This window comes from Watersipora subatra, chromosome 1 (assembly GCF_963576615.1).
Source record: "Watersipora subatra chromosome 1, tzWatSuba1.1, whole genome shotgun sequence".
NCBI classification, from domain to species: Eukaryota; Metazoa; Bryozoa; class Gymnolaemata; order Cheilostomatida; family Watersiporidae; genus Watersipora; species Watersipora subatra.
In genome coordinates, this window is record NC_088708.1 from 43,500,803 (window position 1) to 43,520,028 (window position 19,226).

At 36.5% G+C, this 19,226-nt stretch overlaps 2 protein-coding genes across 3 annotated transcripts in view; one reads left to right on the forward strand and one right to left on the reverse strand.

Annotated features, from left to right (window-relative positions):
* Nucleotides 1-19,226, reverse strand: part of LOC137386119 (protein Aster-A-like) — a 47,976-nt gene that overhangs the window by 23,144 nt on the left and 5,606 nt on the right. Inside the window, exons 2-3 of one of the 2 annotated variants that reach the window (XM_068072821.1) lie at nucleotides 18,354-18,401; nucleotides 16,169-16,366 (exon numbers count right to left, since the gene is read on the reverse strand). In XM_068072821.1, the coding sequence (XP_067928922.1) occupies nucleotides 16,169-16,197 (29 nt within the window). In that variant the 5' untranslated portion in view covers nucleotides 16,198-16,366; nucleotides 18,354-18,401. Of the gene's footprint in view, nucleotides 1-8,228; nucleotides 8,299-16,168; nucleotides 16,367-18,353; nucleotides 18,402-19,226 lie in introns of those variants that run through there. The other variant, XM_068072820.1, reaches the window with a different exon arrangement.
* LOC137386121 (SET domain-containing protein 9-like) overlaps nucleotides 16,390-19,226 on the forward strand; it is a 30,828-nt gene continuing 27,991 nt past the window's right edge. The window contains exon 1 of the mRNA XM_068072824.1: nucleotides 16,390-16,503. The gene's annotated coding sequence lies outside the window, so the exon portion shown is untranslated. The remainder of the gene's footprint in view (nucleotides 16,504-19,226) is intronic.

The window sequence follows — 19,226 nt, forward strand, 5'->3', positions numbered from 1 at the left end:
ACATTTCTGTGAGCGTTCAATGAGGGCAGATTTAGCAATAGCTGAATTTGTTACCTGGTCTTAGCCGACATAGTAATAATAACTAAAGATAGAGACTGGGTATGAATGTCACAAATATTCAAGCGTATCTATGATAAATGTTTAGATTATTATTCCGTGAGTCTATTACTTCAAGTTATAACAAATCTGTTGAAGAATAGTTTTTAGACATGTACCGACACGGGAGACATGACAGCGGCTAACTCAACGCATTCAGGAATACAATTAGAACATAGATGAATGTGTACTCATGAAATTAATTATTACCACAAGCAGCTATTTTAGAGCATGACAATTCTTTAGGCAACTCTCATCCATTGACACTTCAGCCAACATTCCCAATGTAGAGAGACTGTCACCATAACGTGATAAAGAGATGCCACAATGACGTAATGTAATTGCTACTAGGAACAAAGTTGCACTATTTGCCTTTGCCCATCGGCACACATATAATTGGCCATAACAGAATGATGTTTGTTGACTCGCAGCGCTGAACTTGGAAGTCAAATGTTATGCTAATTGCTACATGTAATACTAGGGCATGGTGACTTGTCTCCATCAACACAAGATTGAGACGGCGTTAAAGATGAACTTGCACCAAATTTTAGTAGATTTTATCAGAAAGTATCGGTAATTTCCTATCATTTGTGATGGTTTTTGATGTTCAAGATTAAAATCGACAAAACTTGATCGCGAATTAAACACCCAGAAAAAAAATACACACGAAATGATGTCACTAGTTGCTATCACTGCTGTACAGTCATACATCGAGATACGAGCTTAATGCGTTTTGGGACTGAGCTTGTATGTCAATACAATATATATATATATATATATAACTCTGTGTTTGTCTGTGGTCGTTCATCTGTCCATTTATAGCAATGAAATTTTAATAAGGAACAATACGTTTCAGAGAGGATTTGAACTAGCGACATTCACACAACAAATCGACAGAGAAGCATGCTTAACCAATAGGTTAAACCATTCTTATCATTTTCACGTTTTTTTATATGTTCGTTCCTTATTCCAATTGCAGATTACAAGCTAAATGGGTATGTACTTTTAATGTGAATTAATATTACTCTGCGCATTTCGCTTTTGAATTTTTTGAACTGCACAAAGCACTTTTCTCATAATATGAGAAGTTTGAAAGTTAGAATGGTAAATGTTCCATATGTTAAATAAAATAAATTTTCAGTGCAAATACTTTTTATTACCTCTTCTTTAACTTTTTATTACCCGATAATTCAGCTAATATTTTACTTTTGAAATCTTTAAATATCAATTAATACGTAAATACTATGAAAAACCAACCTCAAAGCAGGATATTACGAGGGAAAAACATGTTTTGAATTGTTGTAATTCAATACCTAAACTCACAAAGCGAAATAACTACCCATTTAGTAGTCATGATCTGCAATAAAATATAACATTACTATCTACAGTACTGTATGGAGTTTTTACCTTTGAGACATGCGTAGTGGCTAACCGTTATGTGAGAGAGACCACAACGCATTGGCTACACTAGATTTTTGACGCTATGTAAAATAACATAAACTTTGAAATTAACTTAAATGAATTTAAGCTTAAGCTCACTAAACACACACTTAAAGTTAAGTTTTAATCTTTCACTAAACTTAACTTCAATTTTATTGTCTTAATTTTTTATCACCGGTTTTTGGCTTGCCGCTTTGTGCTTCACTTTCAATATAACTTTTAACTAACCTTATTAAAACTTTGTTCAAACAAGAAAGACTGATGCTGTTTTTGAAACAGAGAACAGCATATTTGATGCAAGAGGCATACTTGATGCAAGAGGCACACTTGGCCATCAAATGGCCACCGAGAACAGGCTCGCATGCTCGTAGCTCAAAGGTTTCTCGTATCTCAAGGGGATAACTAGCTTCAAATTTCGCTCGTATTTTTTTTGCATGTCGAAGCACTCGTACGTCGAGGTATGACTGTAGTCGATATTGGCGATGGCTTTCAAGTTGCAGCTAAACGCATCTCTATTTCGTCGGTCTCTTTGCAACTATAGATGTCATAATCGCTAATTCATATGTGCTGAATGTTTAACCTCGATCAAGTTCAATCAATTTTATTTTAATCTTGAAACATCCTGGCAATCAGATCACCCTAACATCAAAAACAATCACAGATGATTGAAAAATACCGACACTTTCGGAGAAAACCTACAATTTTTTGGCGCGTTCATCTTCAAAAGCAAACTTCCAAACTCATAAGAATTATTAGGATATGCTGCTTCATACCAACACAACTGAAGTAACGGGGGATATCTCTGGCCTCAGTTTACTCTTGGAATTATTTTACTACACACTCCAAAGTTTATCTTGCTAGGAAACACCAAATTTGGGGAAGTAATTTGTACAATAATACCGTGAAAACGTTGTCACTTTTGTGCAATCTGTTGCTGTTGTTTCATCCCATCCCTTTCCAAGGCAAGGAAAAGATAAAACAAAGAAAGGTTGTTTCTTTGTTTTTCAACAAAAGCAAACAGATTGCAAAGCAACAAAGTTATTACAGCATAATGGCGCAAATTACTTCCTCCAAATTTGGTGTTGTCGGCCAAGATAAAAATTTGAGTGTTTACTAGTTAGGAAAGGATGAAATAACATTTCTGTTTATTTTGTTTGCTAAAACAATGCTTTTTCAAACATCAGAAATGACTTAAACACTAGCAGTAAAATTAAGGTTCTACTGCTCATGACACAAATTTGTGTGACATGAGCAGTAGAACATTTTGATGCAAATTAAATCGATATAACTTGAAAAATACTTCCAACACGACGATGTAATCAGTTAGTGATGTTACCAGTGTTAAGAATTTTTGCACAAATATGAAATCCAAAGGGATAAGGCAGATTCAAGCAGCTGTTCACTACAAATTGGGTCGACAATGGTCTGATATAATAGAAGATCGATAAGAATATAGAAATGAATCAACATCACACAAACAAAGTTTGATAGAAATTAGATTGACACCATTTAAAAGATACAATTATAACTCGACACAATTGATCTTGTCAAGAAAATATAACTTAGGAAATAAAGTCAGCTCTAAAGTGCCCAAAAAAGCCGCTGCATCGTAAATCAATACGCACGGCAGACCATTTGCGTACTCGGTAAAATGATATAAAATCATACAATTTCTGGAGTAAGCAACACCGGCGTGACCACAACAGATACTGCTGCAGCGTTTGTAAATGCATAAAGAGAATGCTATGAATCTTATCAGAGGCCAAATCTAAGAAGTTTCATATACCAACCAACAATTATTGCAAATGTTACATTTTAGCATCCGAGAATATGAATAGGTGAACTTCAAATCACTACACCAGTCAGATGATTACGCACTTGGTCTAACGATTACAATCATAAATTGCATAAACGGAAAAACTAATAGGTGACCCAAGCAAAACGGACAAGTGTTTCAGTTAACAAGGAAACTTATCATTCTAATTAGTGACACCTTAAAGTTGCAACAGAGCAAACAAGCAATTTATAGACAACAAGCGCTTGGAAAATGAACTTCAACCGCTAGAGTCACATCATAAAGGACGATAAAGAATGTTATCATGATCAATGCTAAACGAGATCATCTGTAAATATCACAAGTGCAATACATCTCCGCTATTACTGCTCTTTTCGGCATTGGGCAACTAGGCTGACCGGTGATAGCCCAAATTCCGATCCTTGCGCCACACTGTATGTACCACGACTCTTATTCAACAACTTGATAAAATCTAGTTTCTGAAATAATCAACATTTGAAATTGATATCTATAAACCTACCTATATTGTACAGCAGCTATCGATTATCTGTATCACAACAGGAAGGTTACATCAGGGCAGCCGAAAACGAACAACTTCATGTATATTTGCTATGCTTGCTAGTTTACTAGGGTTCAAGTACAACTGGACCTTTTCCTAGTAAATAATTAAAGGCTAGAAACGAGAGTGCAAACAACTCCATTCGGATTGGCTACTCTATATACCGGAAACCTTAGTGATTACGATGAATTAAGTTTTTATGTAGCCGTGTGTCGTCAGCAGCAATGACCGTTGATGTCAAATCCCCTATTATCACCGTAGTAAAGCAACAACATTCATCGTTGCTATGCGTAACAACTGTAGAACACCGACTGCTAATCCTTCACAGACTCTTGCAAACATGATAAACAAACAGCACGAAGAACCATAACAGATTAGAAACTACATAAAGTATGCTCGCCAGTTAATTCGCTTATACAACTACTTTAGCTTAGATGCAATAATCTATGAAATTTGGGTACTTATGATCTCTCTTGCCAACAATCCTTTCTTGAAGAATTACTTACTTCTACGCAAGATATCATATAACAAAAAATCTCGCTTCAAGAAGGGTGTCGTCGCAGAAAAAATAACTACAACCAATATCTCTGATAATACATAGGGCGCTGCAAACTACCACACTAGCCTCAAGGACAGGTTTAATAATTAGTGGTTCAAAATCGAACCAAGCAACTATAAAACATCTCCGAAAGCTTTGAAGGATGAACTGTAGATATACCGAAGTACCACATACAAAAGGACAGCCTTCAAATGGAATTCAGTTCTAAGCAACCAGGTGAAGTGACTGACTGAAGTGCAAAGATCACGATCAACTTTTGCTTACTCACTAAATAGAGGTTGATGCATCACCTGCTGAACAGGCCTTGCACTAGTCACTAGTGTATGCCTTCAACTAGTTGACTATAGTTTATGGCTGTTACATTTAGCTTCTACATAGCCAAGCCATGGAGAAGGCAAATTGAACCGATCAAGTGAGCATGCCATGCGAGAACAATCTTTTTGGAGCACTCCATGTTTGAGTCACCATTTCGCTTGTCCTCGCACATTCAATCTACTAGTGAGCCATAGTCCATGTATGCCATTTCTCTCTAGTTTCTTAGACTAGTTTGGTCAATGGTCGTATTCAATTTCTGTTCGTAGCGATAACAGAATGACTAGTCTTTCGATAGTGTCAAAAAAATAGTAAAAACACTGATCCTACTGAAATACACTATGAAGCGATCTGAGGTTTAAGGAGGCCAACAGTGATATTCTAAAGTCTCGTTCAAAACATAGTAAGACGAAGAGCGATGTAGGAGCTTTTTTAAATAAGCAGACTGGCCAGTAACCTGGTAGTCAGCACTGCGGAGTGTACCTAGTAAAAACGGTTATTGACAGTACTTTGAATACTAAAAAGTCTAGTAATAAATACAGGTGACAGCCATATGAAAGACCTTGCATTAATCTCTTTATCACATTAAGTTTCTCTGTGGTGATTAACTGAGTATGCAATGAGAGCCTCTACTTATGACTACCTCATCAACTACCCCACTTTTCTACTTACACGTACATGTATAGTATGACATAGGCGAAATATGTGGTGAAATATTTAATTACATCTGAAGTACACATTGTAATATCCAGTATTCGACTTGAAACATCCTTTCAACAAGTGAAAGCAAAAAACAGGCTAAAGTTGAAAACAAATTATAACACTATATGGGGGTCCTCCCATGTTTTGTGACGATTCTGACGACCCGACGACATGGATATTTAAAAAGTGACAGACGAGACGACCATTTATCAATGTAGGTGACGATGATTGTGTAAGTAGGATTACTAAAGGTACGGCTACACGTAACGAATTTTTCGTTGGTTCTGAGTTCTGGCCGAAATCACGAAAAACGCAGAATTAATCGGTCAAAATTCACAGAATTATTTGAGCTGTGCATGCCCACCGAGATCGTCGGCGAAACAGATTTTTACATCGTCGGCTTTTACAGATTAAACAAATTATTAGCGAGCACGACTCTAGCAGCTTTAGCAATTAGTATAGTCCAAAACATGTATACGCGACACACAATAAAAGTACGAAAGCAATTCAACATAGAACACACGATGTAACTGTTTAAATTGCGCTATTATTGGTTAGCTAGCATAACTCTAGCAAATTTTAAGATATTTGTAGTCCGAGAACATTATGCCACACGCAAGAAAAATATTACGGAAATTCACCATAGTAAATACGATGCACATGACTTGATTGCGCTAAAGATGGCAACATTTTCTACCACAAAACTTTTGCTGCTAAAAAGGAAATATAATTAAAAAATGAACAATTTGTAGCTATAGCGTCCAAACAATAAATACATACAATAACGCAATCTAAGCAGTTGCATCGTGTGTACTAGGTTGAATTGCACTTATACTTTTATTGTGTGTCATTATACGTCTCTTGGACTATACTAATTGCAAAAGCTGCTGGAATCGTGCTCGCTAGCACGATTCTAGCAGCGCAGAATAATTCTGTGTGTTTCAATCATTTCGTGATTTTTGTTAGAACCAACGAAAGATTTGTTACGTGTAGCCGTACCTTTACCAACTTATTATTTGTCCATAAATCAACACATTCAACCGAAACTTTACTAGTTTGTGTTTGAAGCATCTGGTCCAGCATTTATAGACTGCCATATAATTAAAGTAAACAGCAATGAAATGCCACGACATTGACAGCAAATCCGTTTCCAAGTCTGTGACTGACAGTGATTGTGAAAGACAATCTCGGTCTATTTTCAGTACAAGAAATGTAGCCCTAAAAACCCAAGACGGCTGTCACTCTTCGCGGAGTAATCAGCAACTCTCCCAAACATCACTAATAAGTTTGTGAAGATCGCTGGTTGAGCAATGCTTTTGGTTAGCAGAAGTTCAAACTGAGCAAGTTTCAGGTTTTTAACGCAACCCAGTGCCACCAGAATGGATATTTTTATTAAAATAACGAATGTGAAGAAAGAGGTTGTTTTGGTTACAAACTTAAAAAGATTACAGTGATTTTAAAAGTGACGACAGTGATTTTAAAAGTGACGACAGTGATTTTAAAAGTGACTATTCTGACGACAACTTTGTGTGGTAGGACCCCCACTATATAAAAGGAAAATTGTTATCAAAATTGACCAGTCATAATTAGAGTAAGTCACTTTGCATATTTGCACCACTACCAGTAAAAAACCTTTAGTTATTATATTTTTATTAATTAGGCCTTTACATATTTTTATTTCTTGCATAAATATTAATGTTATACATTAAATTAAAACATTGTACATGAAATACAATTATTTTTCATGAATATTTGTCCAACATATTATGATATAAGACATGCGATGCAAAGCTGGGAATGAATTAACTACCATATGCAGAGGTTTGATAATATAGCTCAGAGTCAAGGAACAGATGATACCTACGAAGATGTCGTTCAACTAAAATAATATTGAAACAAAAAACTTTAAAACACAAAAATCCAGAAATAAGAAATCAAGTAACGCTATAAACATATTTTTATATACGTTCATCACAATTTAGCATTGAGTATACCTAAATTGAGAATAGAGTCTCAGTCGCTCAAGATTGGCGAGGTTTACACCAAGTCGATATCACTTTGCTCACCAATGTGTTGGAGCAAGCCAACTATAACTGCTAAGCTTTTATAAACTTCAGCTTCGGTGCCTCATAAACCTAAGATATTCATATAAGTATGAATAAACTACAGGCTAACTCTACACGCTAGCTAACCTGTTCGAGCTTGTCTAGGCGAATATCTTTACCTCTGGTGCCGGACTGAGCTGGTGAATGGCAATCATTTATGAACCAAGACGCTACGTGATGAAACCATAAGAATGTCAATTGCTCAAACATTCCGAAATGAAGAGCATTGCGAGTCAATTTAAACCTGCCTTGCTAACAAGCGTTCACTGATTTGTATTAACCTATAGCCATGCCAGGCCATCAACTTTATATCAGTCTAATGATTCGTGATATGATTACAAGAATGAATTTTAAAAACCTCATCATTGCATATCATAGAGACTGACCAAAAACTTCTCATCGCCATCCGCCCAAGACGACGACAGCCATGAGAAAGTTTATAACTTGTGAGTTAGTGAGCGGTGAAAAAATGGCAGACTCTGGTGATATATGATCGACCAGGTTGCACTAATAGCCTTCGGCAGACGCTGACTGGCTGACAGAACATGATCAGATTATGCGCATTGATTGATTTGAGCACGTTTAGCAACATACAAGCAAAAGAAACAGTAACAACATGCATAAAAAGCTTTTACTCACTGACTATTTTAAGTATACTACCATTTGCTGGTCCGACGTAATATATTCCACAAGTTCATGTTTCAATACATTGCCCAAGTTAGTGTAATTATACTCCAGCACCGGCGAACTTAATATAACTCAGCCTTTAAGAGCTCAGTAGTTATATATTCAAACACAAAAGTTATTATAATAGTAATGCGTATAGGGTGTACGACTGTAGTTGCACAAAAAGTGCCTATCATTAAACCATTGAACATACGATGTGTGGCCTCATCAGCTCATTGGCGTAGCAATTGTTAACGATCACCTTTGAACTTGATAGACTTCCCTCATTGGTTAATCGAAAAGGGCCAAAGTTTGTATCAGTCAGTTGCATGGGCAAATAGAGGATAATACTGTGAGCTTACTTATTCACCTTTACCAATAAAGCACGCCGAATCCACCGGATTGGTATTAGTTAAGCTTGAGTCAGCTAATCACAAACCACCTTGCTGTCTGCCAGACAATGCATTATGCTTGATAACAATTACCATGGCATTAGATGAGCCTGAGATTTATGATTAGCTCTAAGCAAGGTCTCCAAAGATTTTTTGTGGATAACTTTTGGTGAAGGCCATAAACGACTCCTACTAAAGAATGCAACTGCTCTGCAGACTACTTTTCATCTATGAGTTTCTATGCTTACAAACCCTTTAAGGAAGTGAACACGGTTATAAATCATTACAAATGTGTAGGCCTACTTTATATGGTTACGACAAACCATAGTGTCAACTAAATGCATGTGTTAGGAAATGGCAATGCATGGCAAGCTTTCAGCATTTGATAGGGCATTTGAGCACAAACAGCTTTAATGGAGTCTTTTAAGGTATGATAAGCGCTGGTTGGTTGAGCAGAGCCAGTAGCCTACCCTACTGGCTTCTCTGACATGATTTATGTAAGACTGGCCAGAGGAGCAGCTTTGTTTATAGCAAGTAAAGAGCACTTCTTTGTAAACAGTGACTCCGAATGAAGCGTGCATATCGGTTCAACAGACACCTAGGGCGGGTGTTTAGAAAAGCCAACTTCCAGATTCGACTTTTGAATCGAGGAACCATTTACAGTTGGCACGGAGCACACTCGCCAATCAGCAAATCACTGACCAAGCTGGTAACTAGTCAAATATTGAAAGGAGTAGGCAAAGGCTTATCATGGATGGTGTGTGAAGGTGCCAAAACTATTCTGATAGCAAGTTATTAGACAATTGAACAATTATTAGACGTCTGTGATCCATCCCAATAATATAGCATTGCTATTTTTTATATTTCTTTCAAACTGAACATTTGGTTTTTTGAGTTTCCAAAAACAAAAATTACAACCGGTCAATAAAACTGCCTTACGAACTAAAAAACAGTGAAACACACTACTTTTTTTCTGGTACATACAACAAATCATCAGCACATAAAAGTGTCGCTAGCTACAGATTCAAAATCATATGCGGCTAAAACCATTATTGTTACAATGACCACTTCAAGGGGCACGCGACTAAGCATGCCACAAAGAAAGAAGATACTCTTTAGGGAGCCATCCACGGGAGGAGGCTTGCTCGAGAACATCTTCCTTCTCACCAGACATGCTCAGAGGCTTCTTCCGATCGATCGGGCTCGCCTCTCCAAGCAGACTTTGTAACAATGGTCATAGCTGCTATCAATGCTGATTTAGAAGCTGGAAACAATTTTATGTGACACTGGGGATAGTATTACTTCATGCAATGAGAAGCTTACACAGCAAAATGCTTTATTAGAGCCAGATCCTGCTCAAAATACTGTCTATTGATGTATGAAAAAATGTAGAATAGTACAAGGTCATCACGTAACCTTTTAATTTTCATAATCTAGAGACTGTGGCTCTTTCTTCTGCACTGAGAACATAAGGGCTAACGACACATAGATAAGTTAACGAATTGGCTATGGCATAACGTTCCATTGCTTGAACGTTTAAATTATGGTCAACAAAATTGTCCTGGGTGGTTACACTGGCGACAAAATTTTCTACAGCTTTCTTTAAAGTTTGTTCTTGTTACCCTTACCTTTAAAATAGTTTTCACTCTTGAAAACAGCTTTGCGCACTTTTACAATATTCTTAAATTCTTCATCTGACAGAAATGCTCATTGGTTTAACACAAAGAAATACATGTTAGGCTTAGGAAGGATAAAGAGTTATGACACACTGTTATGCAACTGGCGATTACGTAATTACTAGCCATTAGATTACCCAAACAAGCCAACCACAAACAAGAGTACCCAAAACATGAAACAAGCGTACCCCATAGGTTTTGTTACTAGTGCAAGACCAAAGTTATGGTATCTCCAGCCTGAGTAAAAATAACGACTGTATGTTATTATAAGAAACCATAAACTAAGGAGTACTGAGTCGCCTAAAGCTGATGATGTCTTATTACGTTTTGGCTGATTTTTGCGATTGACAATCTGTTTCCTAACTGTACACATCGACCAATTCACGCAACCAACTGATGTGATGCACTGCTAATACATTCACCATTCTTATTGGTTATTGGCACACATTTGACTTGCTCGGCGTGAGAGAAAGCAACTATGTTCGATTTGCTCTGATTGGTTGTCACAACCGAACAATAGTTTGCCAATTGAAAACATTTGAACTGCAGTTCGAGTAATTTTTCGCAACATTTTTAGCAGGGTGAAAATAATTTATTTTTAAATTTATTGGCTGATCAAGATTTTGGTGAATTCTGTCTGATTATTGGCTAGTGTACACTCAAAATAACAGTTACATTAGGAACTACAGCACTATAGCATATCACTTGAAACATATTAGTCGCTTGCCATCTCAGAGATTTTTTAATTAGGGACCCAGCCAGAGATCTTTCGGTTGTCTTTTCATAACAGTAAATGGTCTCTACCAGAAATAACAGCCTCTGTGAACAGATATTTAGCCCATAGATATGCAAGGGAATTCGAATTAAGGCCTGGTTACACACATAGACAAAATGCGTCATTCACTTAGCCAATGTGTTGTCGATGTTGTCATCATTTTCAAAACGAACATGTTCGGTTGAACAATCTCGATTCAATTTCATTTATTTCCAATGTGAGCGAGTTGCATTCAAGAACGGTTTGTGAAAGACAAAAACAACAGGGCTTCACACAATTTTTTATAATAAAAGAATGATATTATTTTTATAGCAGCTACAGTTAAGATAGTATCTATAACAATAAAATTATGTTAAATTTTTTTCTATTTTTCTATAGTTTAATCTACTAAGAGCTTGGAGTATGTATGTACTTAGTGGTTTTCAATTGTAAACGCGTTTTTTTAGCAAAACCGCAATACAACAATGTGGTTGTACAAATTGTTCAGGCTTCATATTAGATGAATATACCTTGATACTGATAGTGTACAGGAAACCCTATCAAGGATGTAATGGTCTTCACACGACAGAGACCGATTCTTGGTCAATACACTTTTCAACAGGACCCGAGGCATTTCATCTGTGTGTTTAGTCAGGTCATTAGCTATGAATACTGCACAGCAACGAACTTTCGAATTGAAACGCTTGTTATGAAAGAGAATCAAAATAAGAACTTGTTCATATTGAACTAGAACCTCTCCAATGTTCCATTAGTAAATGTTAGCTAGGCTCAATGGTGATTAGTACACCCGTTGCTAGTAACCTGTCAATGTAATGAAATGCAAGCAAAAGTACAGGTTCGGCATAGAATAATCTCCATTTGAACTCCAACCAAACTAGCTAACGCAAAACTGCTTAGCTATTCTTGTAGGCAACAGACCACTTTTTGGAACACCAGAATATTTACTTTGTATGAATAATAAAACATTGAAAAATCAATATGTTGCCGAGCAGCAGGAATATATCACTAACTGGCAGGAGCGACAGCGTCGACCATAAGAACCAATCATGATTGCATTTACTTTTATCTATGAAAGAAAATGACTAAACATTTTATTATCGAACTAGAATTTGAACTGGCCATTATACTGGTTATATACATGCATACGACTTGAAATAAGCAAAGAAAATTCTATATGGTGTGTTCAGATCTGTACAGATTGTTATCGTCAATCATTAAAAACATTAAATGTTCGACATTTAGCCTATATAAATATTCAAAAATATAATTGACAGATGTTTAGTTTACATATTCGAAATCAGGACAAAATAAGGATTAATTTAATATAGAATTTACAGCTATTGACAAAACACACGAGTAAAATGTGGTAAATGGTACACACCACTGTACCATGCTAAAGAGATCTACTCGATGGAAACCCACTACAATAAAACTTGGTTCACATTCATTTCGCAGCAAAGGGTATCTACGTGTACACCTCACAATACGGTAATCACAACTGGGTCATTTGACCAATGTTTAGCAGTGGCACGTTGCGAGCTGTTCACATGAATCCTGGTGCATTTCTGGTCGCACAACATCGCAAGATAACCCATCTGGCAAGACCTTAGTATAATGACATGAGACGCTGCTGCAATCTATGCAACATTTACATGAATTGCAAATGACACAAAAACTTCGAGCACCATTTTTACCCTTCCTGCGCTATTAAAATTATATGCAAACAGGCCTAAGTCCGCAGCAGCGCCATTCACTATCAAGCATTCAATAGCTAACTGACGAGCAGGTGGTTCAAGCTTCACTACCTAGATATACAGAAATAACATGTTAAGAAAAAATTACCTCCGTTACAAGAATTCAGTTGGCCGGTACACACCTGTTGATAGGTATCATGAATATGGTTATTGTTACGAAGATTATAGATCAACGTAGCTGATACTTTCACAATTAATGAAGGAGAGTATGGAGTCAAGAACCTGAACTAAGAGTTGGTTTTCTCCGTGTTGTAAAAAACTTCTGCAGTGTTACATGTATTTCACATTGTTGGCTACCTTAACAATTAACCCAACCTTTGAAACATGATGGACTGCTTTCGAAAGAGACGCGAGCGAAGAAGCACAGAATATGTAAAAATAGGCTATGGATTAAAGTTCTGATACGTTAAACCACAAATATTAAGACAATTGTTTAAATTTCCATTAGATGGCAACAGAAAATATAAACTATCAATTGCCTTTTTAAACTTCCACACATTTGCAAGGTTTCTATCGATGCAAAATCATATGATGTTAACCAAATATTTCCAAGCAATCAGTAATAAAAGGAAATTGTTCAGTTTCTGCCTTCACAGATAATCAACTTTGCTACTATGAAGATTACCAGGCAAGCTTGTTATATATGAGAAGCTACCATAATTTGCTCATTCTTACATCTAAAAACTGATACACTCGTATTATGGATACATTCAACACAACCTGTACTGTTAATATAAAAAACCACTTGTGAGTTTGCTACCTGTAAACTAATGCAAAGAGAAGACAACCCAATAAAGAAGCTAGCCTATAAATAGATAAGATACAGCAACTGTACCACCTCAAGTGTAACTCACTTATTCCTTCAATAGAAATAATGAATACACACACTGTATATCTATTTGAATACTGAAAAAAAAGTTGAATTTTGCAATATACTTAAACGTTAATGTTATGTTAATCAGTCATGTTAGCTACACAAATATGACTCAAACAATAATAAAGAATTGGATAGAGACAGAAAGCTGAAAAAAGTGAGCAGACCAAAACAGATGTAGAAAAACAAAAACCTATATAAATATTCGAGAAGTCAAAGAATTGGCATAGGAAAGCCTTCCATAAAAGATACTCCCACACAGACGAGCTTAGCTAAAGTAACCAACAAAGAATGGAGCAAACAAGCGAGCAATAATGAAGGGAGTGACAGCAGTGGACCCATATTAACTGATTTTGACAACTATTGCAAGAGTATGATCTATTTTATGGACATCCAACTATTACAAACTTGTTGCAAAAGCCAGCAACTGGCTCCAGACCCAATAGTGAGCTAACTGATAACGTGGAAGTCTCAAAGGACAGCATTGACAGCCACGCTTACCGCTGGTCAGTTTCGTTATGTAACCTAATGAATAGCTTCAGCAGAGAAACGCTTGTGCGCTAAGCCATTGTTCTATAACAAAGACAGCAACTTCGAGTACACCAACAGCTAAAATTTACTGAACAAAAGCTTCATACAATAGAAAATCGGTGAAAATATAGCCCTGGACCAGACTAGCAAAGATCAATAGAAAATAAACTAATATAGTTCAAAATATCAATCGCTTGAAGAAATATTGTTTATAGAAGAAATCCGGGGCCCAAAAGTTAACCTGATTGTGCCAAAAGATAGCTTTAATGCTTTCATTACCGCATTAAATTCTGACCGAATTATTAACCTGACCGAATTAATTCAAACGTATTTTTGAAAAATTGATATACCTGCTAATATTTATGCAATATCTCGAGAATCAATGCAGATATCGTTTTAGTGTAAAATGCATCTTATTCAGAGCAAAATTCTCTACAGGCTAAGTATAAAATTGCTTAATGAATCCCACTCCTGCAAAATTTCTGATGCTTTCTTTGCCTTGATTGAGCGCAGTGTGCTTTTTATTGTCATGACGATAACGACTTGATTTCCCTATTTTGAAAAACGATTAGAAATGGAACTGCTTGGCAAAAAGACTTTCGATTGGCTGCACACGTGATTGGCAACAAGGTTGTTTCGTTAGAGATAAAATTTGATTGGTCTAGCTAATGCGTAAGCTTCGTAATAACAAGAAAAGTGAAACCCTATTGATAAGCCGATACATCGGCTTACAGTTTGTACTTCTATTACCGCGAAAGCCGACACATCGGATTATGGTAGCGAAAGAGTTAAATATAACACAAGATTCAGATGAATAAGAAAATATTTCCAGAAACTAAAATGTGTTAATACATCATACTATAAAAAATAAAGCGATGAGTATACAATTTATGCAATCAGTTTGACTAGGCTTTAACACCTCTGCTACAGCCATTAGTTTCACATTCATCATTGTACAGAACGAGACGTCACAAATACAATAAAATCATATTAATTTGATTTTTGCACCGAATATCGCAACATCACATTTTCACCAAGACCAATCTTTTACAAGATTGTTCAAACTCTGGTCAGGGTCAGTATCTAATTATATAGAGCAAACTGAACCTCTGACACTCGCTAGCTAAACTATAAAGTGAGCTGGAAATATTCCTCTCCATTCTGTCTGGAGTTATAACATTTGTAAAACTTGAGCCGGTAACAATCATCAGTGTTAATAGAATCCAGTGGAGCCTAAGAGCCACTCAAAATAGTTAGTAGCTGCTCTAGCTGTACAGTCAAAATGGTTTCACTCGTGGTTGACTTATTACCAGCTGACAACAATGCTAATATTTGCAGTATATGTGGTACATGCTATATCCTAGATATATATGCTATATATCTATATCTGCTATATATGCTAGATATCCTGTTTATGTGGTATACGCTATACATGCTGTATTTGTGGTGTATGCTAGATATCATGTTTATGTAGTATATGGTAGATATGCTATGCATGTAGTATATGCTGTGTACGTAGCATATACTGTTCATGTGGTATATGCTATATACACAGAATGTACTGTATATGCAGTATATGCTATACACGTGTATATGTTGTATGTGCGGTATATGCTATATACATAGTATACACGCTGGATAGGTGGTACATGCTATACATGCTGGATAGGTGGTACATGCTATACATGCTGTATTTGCCATATATGTTATATACATTGTATACAGGTATGCTGTATATGCTGCCAAAAACAATGTATACCTGTATTAAACTGACCTATAATTGACTGTCTCCCTAGTGAAAATATAACTATTGTAGGCATACTTTGGCCTGTGCATATCTACTGTGATTCATAGCACACCCTTTTTGAACAAACAAAACTTGAAACAGCTGTAAGATAAGTAATGCATGCAGAGATGAACAAAAGATCATACGTGAGAAGCATATCAGTTGAAGTGGCCATTGCGCCCCCTTTCCTAGAGTCGGTAGTTTCTAGCCGCTGAGTTGAATCACTCCAGCCCCATAGCACTTCTCTCTCCGCATCCCAAGCACGAGGCTCAGCAGTGAGTGAAACGAAGCTATCCACCAATGAAAACGTATCTCCATAGACCGTCTCTTTACTATCTGCCTCACTACAAGCATGAGCTAGGTAGTTGAGCAAATATGAGAATGTCGATTATTGAGTGTGACGGATGTACTTTCAACTAGTAATATACTGTAAGGCATTGATCGGGAATTGGTCATTATCCACAGAAGAGCCAATGTTAGCGTGAGTAACCTAATGACAACACTAAGCATCAACAAATCACAATGTAATTGATGGATTTCCAACTCCGGTTTATAAAATAATGAATATATATAAGACCGATTTTTATAAATAAAAAACAAAGTCAATGTCAATCTTGACTCATCTCATCTCTGTTATCTTCCGCTATTTATCCTCCCCATTTTACTAATCACTTGATGGTAAAAACTACAGTTATAACGTTGATGCTAAAACAGTAAGCGATACAGTCTATCTTTTACGACAAGACACAATTTGAACTGAGAAAATCAGCCGATCACACGCAATTATGCGCGACCTATGTACACTATTGTAGAAACTATCATATCATCAGTATCCCGCAATTGGTTCTTTCATTAGCATTCACCATCAACAACTGGCAGGGCAATAGCAAGCAGACATTTGCTAAGTTTCCATACAGCGATAGAGTAGCGACACACCCCCCTATGACGCTGCCATGCCATCATGGAAACAGCCGTATCGCTCTCATCATTGAACCTCCAGTGTCGCTGTTTGGTAATGAAACAGCTGTGCAATGTGCCATCTTTGTTTCATAATAACGGCCTTAGCAACCAATGGTGTCGCACTTGTTCATGCGCATAGGTCTTGCTTTCCTGTTGCTTCAGAGGCAGAAATTTTGGGGGCATCTCGCAACCATCACTTTACTATAGCGCACTATAGAAACATGTTATGCTTGTCGGCCCAGTGTAGCGCTTCAGCACTGGTGCACCCAGGTGTCACTCCACTATCACTGTATGTAGTAAATGTATGTAGCACCCAGGTGTCACTCCACTATCACTGTATGTAGTAACTGTATGTAGCACCCAGGTGTCACTCCACTATCACTGTATGTAGTAACTGTATGTAGCACCCAGGTGTCACTACACTATCACTCTATGTAGTAACTGTATGTAGCACCCAGGTATCACTCCACTATCACTGTATGTAGTAACTGTATGTAGCACCCAGGTGTCACTCCACTATCGCTCTATGGAAGCTTAGTAAATGTCAAAAGCGAACAAAAACCAAAAAACTTGCAATAGAAACTTGCAAAGATGCTGCTGACATCTCCAAACAAAATGGCATTAGAAGACAGTCTTTAAACTACGGCAACATGTGCAAATTTTTTCGTTGGTTTCGACCGAAATGATGAAATGAACGAAAAACATAGAATTATTGGGAGGAAATTCACAGCATTGTCGGAGCTCTGCATGCACACCGAAATCATCGACGAAACGCTTTCAATTGGTTAAACAAATTATTAGCGAGCGCAATTTTAGCAGCTTTCGTAATCGTATAGTCCAAGACACGTATTACGACGCACAATAAAAGTTCCAGTGCAATTCAACACAGTACATACGATGCAACTGTCTAGATAGCGCTATTGTTGGTTCTTTATCGTTCGGACACCACGGCTACAAATCGTTTCTTTTTCGATTATAACAATTTCTTTTTTAGCAACAAAAGTTACGTTGTAGAAAGATAGCGCCATCTTTAGCGTAATCAAGTCAGTTGCATTGCATTTACTATGGACCTCGGACTAGATAGATCGTGAAAGCTGCTAGAATCGTGCTCGCTAATGATTTGTTTAGTCAATTAAAAGCGTTTTGTCGACAATTTCGGTGTGCATGCACAGCTCTGACAATTCTGTGAATTTCGGCCGAATAATTCTGTGCGTTTCGTTCATTTCGTGATTTTGGTCGAAACCAATGAAAAAATTGGCACGTGTGGCCATACCTTTAGTGAGCAGAGATCATGACAAAATTAACAGAACAATAGAGCTATTATATAATGATTGCAACAAAAGTATTATCCCTACATTAGTGATAACTTACATTTTGTTAGGAGGTTGTTGAGTTTGCTCCACGACAATGCAGCTTCAACTACAAAAGAAATGGCGGCAGTAAAAGACTTCTATATGCTACTGTATGCATGTCTAATGATGCCATGAAGGTTTCCACAAAGGTATCTATCTGTGGGTATTCATCAGCATAGACAGTATGACAGAAATCTAAACATTCAAATATTAACTGACAACATTTTAAAATTTGATCTATTTATATTATAATAATCATGGCATTTCAATTTTAGTGATGATTTTGATATCGGCTTGCGCCTACATTTGTGGATTTTGCTATAAAGAAATTTTTCTTTAACACAAATATGAAAGTTAAAAAAGTGCCCATAAAAGTAATCTATTCTCAGAAGTCATCAAATGTACTTAAAACTTATTAACACATACTCTGCTTTCATGAATAAGGACCATTTTTAAATAAGTTAGTCCAGAAACCAGGCAATTCTAATATAATTACATAATGTCACAATGGTTTTTAGTTGATATTTTGCAAAGTTGAAACTTTTTTCTGTCAATTTACATGGATTCAAGATAGTGATTAAACCTAGCATTGGGTCAAAATTACGTAGAAATATTACTGAAACCTCAATTTGTAATGATACTTGCAACTGTTAATGCACTAAAAGTTCGTGCTGTTAATTAACCTTTATGTTGAGTTAACCAAGAGATAAAAATTCCAACTAAACAGATGTTTTGCTGTGAGAGATTTTTTTCATATAACAATATTAACTATTAGGTCAAATTGTGTTAATGAATTAAGTGAGCATTGTTACTGTATCACACAATGATTCACATACAGACACCAATGATAAGTTAAGTGACTAAAGCTAATGACAAATCAAAATTTGTGTCA